The following is a 14,865-nucleotide window of genomic DNA, read 5'->3' on the forward strand; positions in this document are numbered from 1 at the left end:
GAACATCAAGTATACTTGTTTTTCAGATTAAATTTTTTTTGACAGAAAATGGGAAATATGTTTAATAATTTTTGAGTTTTTAATTGATGATTATACCTGATAGAAAATAAGCTCTGATGAATTCACTTCAGGAGTCCAGGTTAGAATTCCAGCCTTTCCAGGAGCACAGTTGAGTTTCAGGGAAGGTTGTTCCTCCATTTCCAATTTTACAACAGAGAATTGGGGAGCGTCATTTGTAGAGGTCCATTCACATAATCGCCCCTCTGCAAACAAAAGAGAATCTATAGATGGCTTTTTTCTCAGCCAGAGATATCAAGGAAACAGTTATTTTCCGGATATTATGCTGAGGTGAGCTCGGAAAGAAAAGTCATCACGTCTCCACCGGGACTCGAACCCAAGCCCTCTTGCATACTGGGCAAGCATGCTACCATCTACACCACTGGAGACACATGAATCTGCCTTCCTAATTTCACGCACTGTGTCATGAGGCGCTGAAGTAGAGGCATTAGTAGCCTCTCTTAACTTCAGGAAATGGCCCCACCCGGGGGCCATTTACTCTACTTCAGCCCGGGAGCCATGCCTCTACTTCAGCGCCTCACGACACAGTGCGTGAAATTAGGAAGGCAGATTCATGTGTCTCCAGTGGTGTAGATGGTAGCATGCTTGCCCGGTATGCAAGAGGGCCTGGGTTCGAGTCCCGGCGGAGACGTGATGACTTTTCTTTCCGAGCTCACCTCAGCATAATATCCGGAAAATAACTGTTTCCTTGAAAAGAGAATCTATTAGTAAACATAGTAAACAGCCAATTATTCTGTATCTAATAGGATTTGGTGCTTAAATGCACAAATTTTTGTTTTTGGCTAACAATTTATTTTTTCATAAAGAGCCTCATGATATTGAGATTTGGCATTATAATTTTCGATAGTAAGTATGTAAATTGGTAAGTAGGTACATCTAGCTAAGTAGGGGACCCAGAACACCTCTTTTTTTGGGCATAACCAGGGGCCATAATTGAGATTAAAGGTTATTTTGTGGGGGGGAGACAAACAAAATTTTGCCACCCCCCCCCCTCACTGCGAAAGCGCTGATGATTATACAACTGTGTTTTTGTTTTTCGTAAAATTTGTCATCCTTTCATAAAAGCTGTTGTTCAAGGAAACTTTCACCTTGTTTCCTCTCCCAGTTTTGGCCCTGTGCACTAATGCTGATAAGATAAAACCAATATAATGCCGGTTGAAAAACAGTGACAAATGCAAGCTCAAATGCATGCTTTTGCAGATGTAAAGAACCTTAAAAATCACCCATAAAATAGATTATTGAAATAATATCACTTTCTAAATATATAACTGAATTAAATTAGTTCAAACTGGTCAACTGAATGATGGCCCAGTCTTTTGGTTGAAACTTAAGAATAAAATGTAGATTGCAAACTACATTAACCTCTAGTAAAAAGAGTACGATAGAAAAAAAAGTTGCACCTTTTTTTCATCTTTGTTATATCCTCGAACCCAAACTGTGATTCTCTATTGGCAACATAGGCACTGGCACCTAGGACTGAGACCATTTGTGTGAGCCCCCCTCCCCAATAAATTTCTAAACATGTAAAATATATACATAACTTGTATATGTATCGTAAAAAAAAATGCTAAAAGGTGCAAACTAAATGTATAAGGAAAAATGAAGAGTTATAAAAATCATTTGGAATATATCAGTAGGCAGTCAAATATATATATTTGAACTTTGAACTAACCAACAACAAGTTACAGGAAGGCCATGAGCATCCCCTCGCGTATGTCTCCGATCCCACCAGTATGCTTTAGGAGGTAGGGGGCAGAGCTGACAGAATTTTTCTGACAAGGGGGGGGGGCGTCAAAAATGGCTAAAAATTTGCTCACATAATACTTGCAAGGCCCCTATACCCATTTGGAAGAGGTTTTTTTTTTCAAAATACTTATTATGATACAAAAATAACTAAAATTGCCATCAAGGATATCTGTTTTCTTTCTTTCCTACCGAGCACAACTCAGGTCTATCACCATGGGCAATTTACTACCTAGTGAATTGTGATGGAAGTGTAAGTGTGTGTACCTAACAGTCAGTGCATATCTAGTGTTGTGTCTGATTTTTCAGTGCTGCCATCTGGACTATACAGCTTGCATTCACACCTTGGGAACCACTGAAAACCAACTTCAGCCAACCACCAGTGTGGCGATGGTGGAGTTTGAATCTGGGTTCTCGCGATGACAGCCCACCACTATAACCATTTGACCACCACAGCAGCCAATGATATCTGCTAGGATGAATGACTGCAGTTACAAAAGTTATGGTGGAACAATTTTTCTTTGCGCTTTTATATTTGATTACAGTCCCAATGGTAGGAATGGCCTGATTTTCCCAACAGTGATAGAGCACGGGCTGTGTTTGGTTTCGAAAGTGATGATTTGAGTAAGGGAGCTTTGTTTATAGCCACAATGTTCAGCTATTCATATTTTAAAAAATTTATACTTCTGTGCAAAAATTAAAAAAAAATCGTAGAATTTTCAACTCTTTTAAGTGCTTAATACTAGCACATCACAATTTCCATTTTAACAAGTCAAGGGATTTTTGCTCCAATTTGCTGAATTTGAATGCTTCTGCTGAACATTGGCATATGCATCATAAGCATTAGGCTACTACTTGTGTGTGGTCTTGATATTCGATGATCTTAAATTTTTTTGGTAGTCTAACATGTGTTATCTATTTTGTTATATTTGGATACCTTTCACATATGAAATCATAGCTTCCGGGAGGGGTGGGGGGTTTATGCCTTTTGCTTTCCAGCACCCAAAAAGTCATGCACTTTTTTACTCTTCAGAATATTTGCAAATGAATGAAATATGTAAATGAAAATGATGTTGTTATACTAGTACACATACAAGGCCACAACAGGCAAAATTCCCAACGAGGCAGATGAGAAAAAGATGTCCATATCAAATATGGATGTCATATATTTCTAAATACCGCAACCCCCAATTAGAAAAATAATTACAAAACTATAAACAATATATATACATGGATAAAATATTATATAATGCCCATAAAATGCATTTATAGTTGTCTCATGAAGTATTGGTGTAGCTTCTTGATTTACTCCAACATGTTATATTTTTTTTAAACTTGCCAATTGCGTTAGAATTCACTACCCTGGGGGTAAGCTATTCCATTTATTAACAACCCTATTAGAGAAGAATTCCCTGCGACACCATAACCTAGAATTGTCTCTTACCAAACGATGCTGGTGTCCCCTTTTAAAAGCAATTGATAGATGGCATATTAATGATTCATGGTCCATCCTATCCATCCCGTTGAAAATTTTTAACACTTCGATCATATCTCCATGACACCTGTGTTCATTCAATGTAAACATATTCAAAAATGAAGTCTCTTCATAACTCAAGCCACATGTGCCGACGAGGATAGGCGTAGCTTTTCTCTGCACCCCTTCAACCAAGTCTATGTCCCTCTGCAGGTATGATCTCCAAAACCTTACAGTATACTCCAGTCCAGGACGAACTAATCCTTGGAAAAGCGGAAGAATGACTTTAGGAGGACACAAAGAAACCTTTTTTGGAAATAAAACCAAGCATTCTATTCGATTTTTTTAACACAGCTGAACAAAATGTTCTGAAAACCTAAGCTGCTTGTCAATGAGAATTCCCAAATCGGTCATCCTAATTGTATCTGGGATAGTGACACCATTCAACTTGTAAGAGAAATGTGGGCTATTTGAACCAGAATGAGCTACCATACTCTTGTCAATGCTATCAACAACTAATACAACCAAGTAATCAACCTTTAACTTCGGTGTTGCCTATGTAGTAAAGAAATTGTTTCTAAATTATTGGTAATGTCAGTGTGCATGAAATGATTATACTATATGGAAAACTTAACCAAAACATTGAATTATATTTGGTATGGTGGATCTCGTATATGACATATTTTACAGAGTGGCTGATAATGCACTTTTTACCAAGAACTTTCAGCTCCAGTTTTAAACCAGGGGTCACAAATGCAGCAGAAGGCTGATTAACTACATGTGTATCAGATGCTGGCTTTAGTTAAACTTTTTCCCGAATGAGATACATTCCACTAGAGTAGCTGAAAATTTTTTTTTAGAATACTCTTCCCTTTCTCTCATCATCACAGTGTTTTGTTAGTAATCCTATGAACAGATTTTGATTGTCCCCCTTTTACCTCAGAATTATTATTTTTCTTTTCTCCCTTGCTACGGTTTAATGAGTATAAAAAAAATTGCATACTGAAAATAGGCTGTCCCAAATTGTTTCCACAGCGGATATCTGTAACCTTTTTATTCACAATAAAAAAAGTTGTGAAACAATTTCAATTACAAAAGAGTTTTCAAATGACGCGTGGGTGCTTAAAATGTTGTAAATTTCCCAAGGGAGAATTATACATAAGAAAATTAATTTTTTATGTAGACCCTGGTGTGGTAAGACTTGCAATTAGTGAAATGCAAATACAGCTCTAAAAAATCATTTACAAAATTAGATATGTGCTTGGGGGGGGGGGGCCCTTTGCATACGCCAATGTGTGTAATATCTAATGATTGAGTTATATTGTAATTGTAATATCTAAGTAATTGATGATTGAGGGTGCGGTTAACAAAAAAGTGCAGTTATTAAATATATGTTTTTAAAATTCTGTAATTGTCAAAAATTGCAATTGTTATCTATTGTGAATAAAAAGATGGTTTAGTTCATTCTATTTGTATACAGTCCTTGAAAATGGCAACATTTGAGCCAATAAAAACTTATCAACACAGTGAATAAGTTGCCGAAACAGTGATTTTATATACAGTGAAGCACTTACACCCTCCTCAATTTTAAGATATTTGGTGGACCAAGAAAAAATATCGTTATATCAAGAGGCAACATTATCTTTATGCGTAATAAAATTTATGCTTTCATCATTTTTTCTACATCAACATTGTTAATACTATGATTTATGGGTTACTATACCATCATTGGGGTTGTGAATGCACTGACCGCGTCTTGTAAACCAAAACACAAACTGAAAAAGAGGGTCTAAAAAAAGACCTTCAATTTCTGGACCTCATTTAAATTTTAAATTTAGAAATTATAATTGGAAATCTTAAGTTCCAGCACATAACAGGTCTGCCATCAGTTTGCAGCCCGTTTTAAACAATGTTTTTTTTTCGATCCATGATCTTATAACAAGATTTCTTCGTGAGGTAGATTTTCATTCTATTGTAATTTTTTATTCTGCTGCAAGTGTTTAACTTGGAAACAAAATTTAAGTCACATACCAGCCGTAGGAAGAAGCGCACCAGTTATTGGATCGCTGGCAATGCCAGCATAAACCGTTTCACCATCTTCATTTGCCTGAAAATTGTTTGAATTGTTAGAAAACTAGAGATCTATTAGTGTTACATCAAAAGGATAAATATAGTGATAATTATCTATTATTTCATTGGTAAATTTATTTATTTAAAATAATTTTTTTTTTACAAAATCTTTTAGGTTATTAAAAAAATATAATGACAAAAATCTAGTACTTATTCTGATTCTATTTTGTATGATTTTGTATCAACCAATACTGAACCTCAAAAATTGTGTTAAATAAAATCATAAAGCCCAGAAAGTTATCTAGAATTATCCAATAAAAATTTGTATATAAAGTTATTTATTTCTTCTATCATATTATTCATTTATTCTTACTTACTTTTACAAATTCTGAAATTTCTGAAAACATCTGACATCTTTTTGATAACACAGTGGCACTTTACAAGTAAGTATATACTGAGCATAGTTGTACATTAGGGGGTTTCTCTTTGGTACTACAAAAGGCACGTCTTTACATGTATACGTGGATGTTAACATACCTACATTTGCACTCTCTGCTAGATGGTATTTATAAAGCACATGAAATGAAACATGTTAATGTAAATTACTAAAATATGCTGAAATTGAAGTTATTCCGTAATGTTTTTTTCTGCTATAAGGTAGAACAAAGATGCATGAAGTCCAGCAGTAATGTTGAACTAGAATCGTGACATAGTTTTTCGAACTATTATGATGAATTATTTGTTCACAGCACCGTATTTACTAAAACTTGACTTGCCTTCATTCCTCATCTGGGAAAATTCTTAAATTGGGACCTCTATAAGTTGACAGGGCTACAACTATGGGGATCTAGGTGGGTCTGGTGCCCTGGGTGCTGAACTAGAGGTGGTGCAAAATTCACCCTTTAACTACTTTTTTTACATTGCATGGGGACGCCAAAATGTGTTCTTGCCCCAGCTGAAAAAGTATCTAGTTGCAGCCCTGTAAGTTGATACTGGATATGAGAATGAACTGATTAAATGAATAATTTTTTCTGGTTCTATCCTGTTTTGTAAATTAATATAATGAAAATCAGATTAGTGGATATCCCTTGAGTGAATTGATCCATTTAAGAATATTTACTGCCAGTCCGAAATCTTCACATATAATGTAAATAACACCTTTATCTCTCAATTTGCTTGTCTACCAGTTTACATAACATGTAAAAGAAGCATGTCTGAGGTAGAAATTTGCATGTATGAAGTTATATTAGCATAATTTTGTAATAATTATGTAACAAAAATTTCATGCAAACAAATTGAATGAAGCGATTTCACACTATTTTACATAACTGGTTAAATGAATAAAATGTTCAAGTGAATATTATGCTTTTGATCTCACAAATATTCACTTGGAGAGGTTTGACTTATAGTCACTGGATAAATCCAGCGCACAACTGATCATCTGCCATTAATGTACAGTGTGACGTCAGTATTATCACTACAGCCAATAGCTGTTCCCTATTCAATTTTTAATGATTAGATGCCACTTTGACGTGAAATTGAACAGGAAAACTGTTTTTTTCACCCTTGATGAGCGTGCTAGGGATTTTTTCAAGGCTTCTTAGTTTGGCTATTACTACTTAATTGTACATGCAGCTCTTTCACATTCCTCTGTGTAATTTCTAATGAACTGGTGCATGCAGGAAAATGTTGTGCGGATATATGCAAGGCCCTAACATATTTATGTTGTCTGAGTTCCGCTTGTTTCATGTTCTGCTGGTGATGCCATCTTTCTTCCATATTTTTGAATAGAAATGGTAGATAATGCAATTTTAATGTTATTTAAGTATCGTGCTGAAGATCTACCTGCTCTCTGTGAAGAGACTGTTTCAAATGGGAGACTGGATCATACATTTGCACCTTAAAGTTTGAAAACTGCAGAAAACCAACTCCAGCCGACCACCACTGTGCTGCTAACAGGGTTCGAGCCTGGATCCTCATAGTGAGAATCGAGCATAATGCCCACACGACTGCACCGAAGTTTGACTGTATGTTGTTTCAAAATATTTTGAGACTAACACACACCCATATGAACAGACTATTCTAGAGAGAGAAAAGTGTGTGTTAGATTCGAGTAGCTAAGGTAAATTGGAATATTCAGATATTTGATCATTTGATCATTTTGATCATTTTTGTCGCACCACGGTCATTTTCTGCACACGAGGGCTAATTAGATCGGGACCTACAATTTATTGCCGATTCCGAACGGCAGGCTTGTTTTTCATACTCATCGAGAGGTTGGTGCGCTAACCCCTCGATGGGGGACTCCCTGCGGTAGCAATTTTTGCTGCGGTCAAATCGCCGTTTTTTGTTGTACCCCTGTGTCAGGAAAGTTTTCTGACAAGGACGAACTGGGTATCGAACTCGCGACACCTCTAAACATCCTTTGGTACTTTAGGCGAGCATCTTATCGACCGGGCTACCGCACCCTCAGATATTTGACCAAAACTTTTAAATGATAAATATATTTACTTTTTTTTTACCTGATTTGCTGGAATCTTATGTACGTAAGGTGAGTCAAAAGTGAGTAAACATTTTAAAAATTCACATTTCACAAATTTATGCAACAAAATAAGCAGAGCTGTATGAAATGATGTTAGGTCAGGAAAAACAAAACACTAACCTCCAGGATCTTTTGATATATTCCACCTTCTTCACTATTGGTGATGTAAAGTGGATGGTGGATGGGTGGACTATTACCACCCTCAACAATAAAAGTATATGTCTGTCCTCTTTGAATAGTTATATCAGGTGATGGTAAACCATTTATGTACCAAATTCTATCCGGTTTGTTAACTTGAAGAAAACAAAATTATGAAAAGTGAAATGATATATTGTGTCAAACCATATTTTTATCAGAAGATAAAAATTAATACCAAAATAACGTCACTCACTCTTTATTGAAGGTCCAAGCTGAGCACGAAATGTAAGATCCATTGGACAATGAACTTTCGCTACATTTTCTGGAACTTTAGATTCAGCGGATTCTGGAGTATTAACCGAATTAGATTCCTGTGATGGGCAATTCCACAAAGGATCTCGGCCAAAATCCAACAACAGATTTCCTGTAAAAAATTAATTCCATATAATAGTTATGTAGTCTCTTAAATGCTGAGGAATAGCAAACAAAAGCTGATGAATTATCTATTAATTATCAATTACCTTATTTTTCTTATTTCAACATTATTGCAACCATAAATATTGTGTATGTGGACTGTAAGCAGAGGTGTAGATTTACGGGGGGGGGGGGAAGGAAGCCCAGGGGGATAAGTTCGGAAGGGTTGCAAATTTTAGTAATTGGTTGTCAAGAACATCTAATTAGAACTGTCGAAGAGCGGCAAATTTTAATAGCCCGCGGGCTGAACACCATAAATCCGCCTTTGTTGGTAAGCTCTGTGAATTGAGCAATCTTAAATTGTTGGTAACTTTATCTAATAATGGGAAAAAAAGTGTGGATATTTAAGTGCAATTTTTATATAACTTGCCCTAGGTAGTTTTCAAAGGAATTATGTAAAAATAAAATATATGAAATTTACATCTCCCACACATGTGTGGTTAAAATTTTATTTAAATTCTCATATCTCATTGAGTATTGAATTGTTTTATTTCAAATTTCAGTGTTTTTTTATGCATTGTCAAATTTTCTGTAAGTTTCATGAAATTTAGTTGAAGACTGTGCAAATTAAATAATAATATTATAAGCAAAAAAATATAAGCAAAAAAAATCATGAAAAGAAAATTGAAATTTTAAAAAGAAACGTTCTTATCTTTGAGAATATGTGTGTTATTTTAATGAAAACCCGTTAAGAAATCATAAGTAGCAAGTAAAATATTTTATGAAAGTTACAAATCATTTGCATCATCTTATGATACAAGATTGATTGAGTGGATAGGCCTGTATGTTTTTAATTTAATTTCTTGTTGGTCTCCTAAATATAATTGATTGAATGTAAACTGGAAAGTGTGAGTTCAGGTATTATAACACATTCAAAATTGCAGAAAAATTCAAATATCTTTCTAGAAATTAAAAAAAAATGCCTAAAATCGAGTGTCCACTAACTTTTGGCTATATAGTGTATTTTAAGGAAGACATTTGATACCATTCTCAATCAAAATAGATCTAAATTTGAGCATCAATGTATCAAGACTGAACTAATTTTCAAAGCTTCAGCACAGCCGTGAGTTTTATTATTAAGTGGTAATGAATTAACTCCTAACGAAGTCTGCAATGCTTGATTTTTTTGTGACAGTTTTTAAATCTTATTATCTTCAATAAATGGTTCGATACTGCATCAATAAAAATAAACCCTAGAGTTACCTCTTGTTTTTAATTTAGGTGGCATTGCTTCATTGTCTTTTGAGATGTCTCCTACAGCCCACAACACTGCTTGAGGTCCATCAGTGTAAATATTTTGGTCAAACTTTTCATCTACTGCAACAACACAACAATAATAGTTAGGAGAAAGAAAATATTGATTTTTTTTCCATAGTTAAAAAATCTATGTGCTCTCATGCATGCAACACTGAAGTGCCAAAGAAATTGATATGATCAAATACAAATTTTCAAAAAACACATGTAAATTTCACTGCAACGTCACCTATGTGTGTGATTGGTTGTATTAAGGTGCCTATGAAGGAGAGTGGAAGGAGAGCATTTTTTAAAAATAAAGAACAGGCTTTTGCCATTCCAAGTGATTTCTTGAAAGTCATTGATAAAAAAAAGCAGGATAGGGCACAGCGATTATCTACACCCAGTGGCCAAAAAATTAGGAACATTCTGCTACTCACCACTAATATCATGTGGGACCTCCTCTGGCTTTGATGACAGAGGATATTCTTCTAGGCATGGACTCTACAAGTTGCTGAAACCGTTGAGGGGGAATATTAGCCCATGCTAATGAAATATCAGCTCTTAATTCCCACGGATTAGAAGGTGGTGTTTCAGAGCTTTACACAGACCTTTCAACCTTGTCCCACAAATGCTCAGTTGGGTTGAGATCAGGTGACTTAGGATGCCATTGAAGCAATTGAAACTCTGAATCATGTTCCTCAAACCAATCTAAGATAATTCCAGCTTCATGGGAGCAGGGTCACAACTAGGGGGAACAAGCGGGTCTCGTGCCCCGGGCGCTGGATCAGAGGGGATGCAAATTTTTTTCTCAAACCTTTCCTTCAACATTATAAGAGGGTGCCAAAATGCTCACTTGACCCGGGTGACCAAGCATCTAGTTGCAGCCCTGTGTGGGAGGATGCATTGTCCTGCCGGAAATAGCCATCATTATCGGGAGACATCATGGCCATAAACAGGTGCACGTGGTCAGCAACGATGTGGAGGTAGGCACTGACATTGATATATGTTTCCAATGGAAATAAGTAACCAATAGTATACCAGGGAAATGCTCCCCAGACCGTGATTCCGCCGCCACCCACTTGAACAGTTGTCATGTGGCATGCCAGATCCATGGGTTTGTGCTGCTTGCGCCACACACGGATCTTGCCATCAACATCATGCAGAAGAAGTCTTGCCTCGTGAGACCAGACAACCTTCTTCCATTAATCAAGTGCCCAATTTTTGTGTTCTCTAGCCCAAAAAAGCCATTTTCTTCGTTTTTGCAGCAAAATCAAATTGACTCTTGTTGGTCTTCGGTTATTAAAACCAATTCGTTTTAAAATCCATCTTGTAGAGCATACAGATATACTTTGCGATGATCCTTAGTTATATTGCGCTGCAATTTTGTTGCATTTTAGCTCTTCTGTTGCTGCACACAATGAGTGCCAGTCGCCTGGCACCTCTTTTGTTCACAAGTGATTTTAGAGCACTATTCTGTTTTCCGCACTAAGTTTTTTGGATTAGCTGCCATTCTTTGAAGACTTGAGATACTGTTGTACAAGAAAAGCCAAGAAGGTTAGCGGCTTCGGAGATACTAGACCGCTCCTTTTGGTGCCCACAATCATGACGCATTCAAAGTCACTCAAATCTCTTACTTTCTCCATAAACAGGAAAATTGCAACGTTAACTGGTGCTTCTGACCAGAATAATGTTTTTTATCAGCAAATCCGGTTTATTACGTCACCGTATGTGTTGCACGAACGAGTCAAATTTTGAGTGAGGGGGTTTTCCTAATTTTTTGGCCATTGAGTGTAGACTGGTGCAAATGTGTAAGTAAAAAGATCATAAGGACTGCTTTACTGAGAAATTTTTTTTAAGAAAAAAAATTTCTCAGAAACCTGAAAATTAAGTCAGGAGTGGTCGTGAAAATGTATGAGGAACAATAATATCACTTAATATCACAGACATATCTTTGTTAGTTAAACTGCCAAATTGTCCAAATTTGTTGCCAAAAGCCTGTATATACATAAATGGGTTGAAATAATAAAAATGAGGATATTGAATAACCTTAGATAAAACAATGTGTCGCTACTTGAGTTTTGAGTCACTCAATCTTAGTTTGAAGTTCTGGTCTTGATACCTGAATGACTAAATCTCAATCCTGTCAAACACATTCGGGATGTCATACGACATACCGTAGAACAGAGAACTAGCATCTTGGAATGCAGCAGAAGCAGGGCCGGCACCAAGCATGAGGCAACGAGGCAGTCACCTAGGATGGCATGTTTACAGGGTGGTATTTTTTATGTCAGATTTGTTATGATGGTATTTTCACTCTCATAGATTTTCAGTCATATAAATAATTTTGATTGCTAAAGCCATAGGCAGAGATAGATTTGAAAGTCTGGGGAGGGGGCATGATGTCAATTCATATATATGCATATACATTAGATCAGCGTTTCTCTACCTATGGTCCACGACGATGGTGTAGGTGGTCCGCAGACAGACTTGATAATTCGATTCTAATGGAATGAAAAATTGTTCAATTGTTGTAATTGATATTACTTGTATCCATATGGGTTCAAATAAAAATTTTACCTTCATACTTAGATCCACCATACCTCATCCAGGAAAATGTGATCCTGCATACGAGATAAATACTGTGTCCATTCAAATTAATTTTGTCTTTCTCTCTTTGTATTTTCTTTCAAAGAAAACTCCAAATCTTTCCTTATCCATTCTCTATTGTAAAATATGTAACTTAATTGTAAACTTTAACTTGTATAGTTTTATTGTAATTGACTGGGGGCAAATAAATTATGTATGTTATGATTGTAACCAAAAGATGTAATTTATGACAAATTTACTATAATTATTGAAAAAATTGGTGAAGAGTGGGGGAAAAAGGGGGCTGCTACAAATTGCAGTGAACAAAAATGTATTTGATGAAAAAAAATTCAAATGAATAAATAGATGACCATATTTCATTGAGAAAAATTAGGGAACTGGAATCTTAAATTTAGCAAAATATGGGACGTCACCAATTGCCATCAGAAACATGGCCATAAGTTGGCAAAATTCAAAATTGAAGCTAAAATCAATGAAAAATTGAGGAAAAAAATGTTGAACCTGACAAATACATAAGATGAATATTTGTAGTCATAATATCATAATAATTATGAAAATTCTGTTTATTCACGGTTTTATAAATTTTAATAAGCATCATATTTAAAACTGGACAAATGTATAAAACAATTCAAAAAAACTAAAAGTATTGGGATGTCCTGTCAATAGAGACACACACAACATAGGTGGTCTGTCGAATTGTTTCAGACATTTTACTGCTCCTTGGGTTTGAAATGGTTGAGAAACGCTGCATTAGATCAGTCGGCCCTGCCTTTGATGCTGGGGGAGGGGAGGCCTGCATCTTTGCCCATATTTAAATCTATCTCAAGGGTGATAAAATATTATTCGCCTCGGGTGGCAGAGCTTCTAAGATTGGCTGTGAACAAAAGTGGAGACTACTCTATAGAATTACTTGGTGTAAATTTTCTACGGAATAAATTCGTGAGCGCATAGTCTGTGGTTAGTCGTATTTATACAGGGTGTCCTGTAAATCCTAATTCGGCTTTTATCTCATTAACCGTTTATTGTAGAGATATGAATCCAATTTAAAAAAATGTTCAGAAATCACCCTATACCAGTTTTGAGAGTGAAAATACAGTATGTCACGAGATAAAAATCTAAATTTTTATACGGCGCCCCTGTTTTTTAATTTCCAATTAGAAAATTGATGCCCTGTCCCATCAGAGCCCAACAAAAGTGGTCCCATATTTCTAAGTGCAATATTCACTGAAATATTTGAATTCAAAAATCGGAGAAAAGTTTGGGAAAAACAGCATAAACTAATGGACAACTCTTCTTTCCGTCATTTATGCTATTCTTTCCGAACTTTTCTCAGATTTTTGAATTCAAATATCTCTGCATATATTACACTTAAAAACGTGGAATTCTTTTGTTGGCTTCAGAAGTGACAGGATAACAACTTTCTAATTGAGAGTTAAAAGACAATGGAACTGTATAAGAATTTGGATTTTTTTGTTTTGTGACACTGCACTATCAAAACTGGAACAGGAACACGTTCTGAGCATTTTTTTAAATTAGAATCATACCTCTACAACAAACGGTAGATGAGATAAAGGCAGAATTAGGACTTACAGGATACCCTGTATAGTTCTGCTCGCCCATCAGAAACTTAGTAATTATTGTTATAGTCCAGTGTTCATTAGTTTTTCTGGCACTTTAGTGTATTCATAGATGTGTTAAGGTTGCAGATTCAGTTTGTTTAAAACTGAACTGAGTGTTTTAATCAATTTGTCAGCGAGCAGAATAATTTGCTAACAGGGAATGTTTCTCATCACCTCAGCGCATAATAATCTGCTTGCACAGTACGTAAAAACCGGTTTCTTTATCGATGAGCAGTGGCAAGGTTAATGAAAGTATGTAAATGAGTAAGCTTTCAATTTTAAGATTTTGGATTTACGCATAAATTCAGTTAAGTCATCGAGGAACAAATAGAATTTTTTTTTGAGAAAAACTTACCTGCTCTTAGCGGTCGCCTAAACGTGATTGTGACACTATCTTTGACTTTACCAGCATTCAAAAGAGTGATGCTGTTATTTGCTTCTTCGAAGGTTGTATCGGGGCACATTCCATTACCATTTTCACACTAAATCAGTAAAATATATGAAGCAGTCTCTAGTATTTTGACATTGTTTGCGATGTATCCAAGGAACAAATCATTCTCTCATCATCAAGAAAGAAATATTACAAATACTGTAGTCCAGAAATATATAGAAAAGTTTAAAAAAATGTCAATGTATCAATTTTTTTTTCGCGTTGGATATTAAAAAATCATTCTGCGGCACAAGTAGCGTGAAAAATTGAATGAACAATAAACAGCAATGAAAGTTTATGAAAAAAATTGGATCACTTTAAAAATAGATAAATAATTAACAAGAAAACCGCTGATGAGCGATGATTGTTTATTTGGCAGCGCTACCGCTTATTTTTATTGACGAAATAAAGAGTACAGGGCAGTCCAGGGAAAATATTAATTTTTCTAATTTTC

The 14,865-nt window shown here is 35.5% G+C and overlaps 1 protein-coding gene and 1 non-coding gene across 3 annotated transcripts in view; both read right to left on the minus strand.

The window, feature by feature from the left end:
• Positions 1–14,865, minus strand: part of LOC149080695 (uncharacterized) — an 82,944-nt gene that overhangs the window by 4,318 nt on the left and 63,761 nt on the right. Inside the window, exons 10-15 of one of the 2 annotated variants that reach the window (XM_089239909.1) lie at positions 14,337–14,463; positions 9,723–9,836; positions 8,299–8,469; positions 8,028–8,200; positions 5,327–5,402; positions 97–263 (exon numbers count right to left, since the gene is read on the minus strand). In XM_089239909.1, coding sequence (XP_089096035.1) covers positions 97–263; positions 5,327–5,402; positions 8,028–8,200; positions 8,299–8,469; positions 9,723–9,836; positions 14,337–14,463 — 828 coding nt within the window. The remainder of the gene's footprint in view (positions 1–96; positions 264–5,326; positions 5,403–8,027; positions 8,201–8,298; positions 8,470–9,722; positions 9,837–14,336; positions 14,464–14,865) is intronic. The other variant, XM_089239910.1, reaches the window with a different exon arrangement.
• On the minus strand, positions 374–447 carry TRNAT-AGU (transfer RNA threonine (anticodon AGU)). The gene has a single exon. It is a non-coding gene; the product is annotated as a tRNA-Thr (tRNA).

This window comes from Pholcus phalangioides, unplaced genomic scaffold (genome assembly GCF_987345545.1).
Source record: "Pholcus phalangioides strain wild (caught in Gottingen) unplaced genomic scaffold, Ppha-v1.0 ptg000011l_1, whole genome shotgun sequence".
NCBI lineage: Eukaryota > Metazoa > Arthropoda > Arachnida > Araneae > Pholcidae > Pholcus > Pholcus phalangioides.